Source organism: Hippocampus comes, unplaced genomic scaffold, assembly GCF_001891065.2.
Source record: "Hippocampus comes isolate QL1 unplaced genomic scaffold, H_comes_QL1_v1.1 C16959550, whole genome shotgun sequence".
NCBI classification, from domain to species: domain Eukaryota; kingdom Metazoa; phylum Chordata; class Actinopteri; order Syngnathiformes; family Syngnathidae; genus Hippocampus; species Hippocampus comes.
Window position 1 is genome coordinate 1 of NW_017841503.1, and position 1400 is coordinate 1400.

Genomic DNA, 1400 nt, shown 5'->3' on the forward strand with positions numbered 1-1400 from the left:
CACACACACACACACACACACACACAAAAAGAAGCCTACTGGATACCTGAGAGGTAGTTCCCCGCGGGACCACAAGGTGTCCCTAAAATCTCCAACAAGTCCAGCACCCATTTCAGCTTGATAAAACCCACTGTGCTCCATTATATCTATATTTATATATACTGTATGTTTTTTTTTTCCTCAACTTTTTCCTTTTCCGGTGGGAGGGAGGCATTCACAGGTTTAAAAAGTAGGGGAGCACACGTTTGTTTTAAAAATCAGAGAAGCATTGACCCCTGAGGAAGATGAATCTATCTCGTTCTAACAGTCTCAAAATCCTCCAGAGGTTTTGGAGCTTAAAAGTTCACTTGACGGGGAAGGGGAGAAAAGTTCAAAAAAAAAAAAATCATCTTTTTTTAAAAAAAAATGAGGTAATTAACAAAAAGAAAAAAAAATACATGAGGTAATAACGACTTTTAGTGTTGCCTGTCGCATAGCTTATATACTACATCCAAACTACAGCAGATGAATGTGTTAATAAGATCCGATGCCCCAGGAAAAAAAATACCAGTATGGGGATAAAATAGCAGCTGCATGTTATTAAATATTCACCGAGATCCACTGAGTTTGTGTTTGAAAAATCAAATTAAAAAAAAAAAAAAGTCAGGAGCACTGCCCGTGTTCAGGTACTGGACTCTTTGGGAGGTAGGTCCTCGTTGGTGAGCGACGTGACGATGGAGACGGGACCGTCTGAGGTAGTGCTGCCGGTGGTCCTGGCGATCTGGCCGATGCGCTCCTCCACGCAGCCGGCCGACAGGCGGGCCTCGGCGTCGTGGTCCCAACATTCCTCGATGGTCTCGCTCAGTTGGCTCAGACCCTGTGACGGGAGGGCGGGTCGCACATGTTAAGAACGCGACCTTTTTAGCATAGTACATGTTCTTGTCAAAGACTCTGACTTGGTCGTGAGACGATGCTCATGTCCCTCATGCAAAAAAATTACTCACCGGATGTTTGAGCCAACAGTCTTTGATGACTGGCCGCATTTTCTTGTGCACAACCACATCCTGCAGATCCTCCAGGCTTGGATGCTGCCCTATTTCGTCCTCAAACGGCAGAAGGTATTCACCCACCGTACCTGGGAAGGACATTACGGCAGAAAAATCGGCTCCCGTTTCTTGTTCAGCAACTGCGACAAACACAAGCTGCCTTCCAGGTGGACCCACCATCCGTTTCGTTGCAACGGGACACCAGTTCCCAAAGCACCAGACCCATGGCGTACATGTCGATCCTCAGGAAGGAGTCTCGCTGGAAGTTGATGGCTCCTTCCAACACCTCAGGTGCCATGTAGCGTCGCGTACCCACCTGATGGGACCACAACGACTTATGAGTTAGGCACAGATGTAATGTGGACGCTTTACGAC

General features: G+C 46.9%; 1 protein-coding gene across 1 annotated transcript; it reads right to left on the bottom strand.

The window, feature by feature from the left end:
- Positions 1 to 127: 127 nt before the first annotated feature.
- On the bottom strand, positions 128 to 1380 carry LOC109509617 (activin receptor type-2B-like; the record flags this gene model as incomplete). Its single annotated transcript, XM_019859446.1, has 3 exons — positions 128 to 856; positions 984 to 1114; positions 1203 to 1380. Coding segments are annotated over 3 exons (504 nt in total), but the record flags the coding sequence as incomplete, so codon positions are not given.
- Positions 1381 to 1400: the final 20 nt, after the last annotated feature.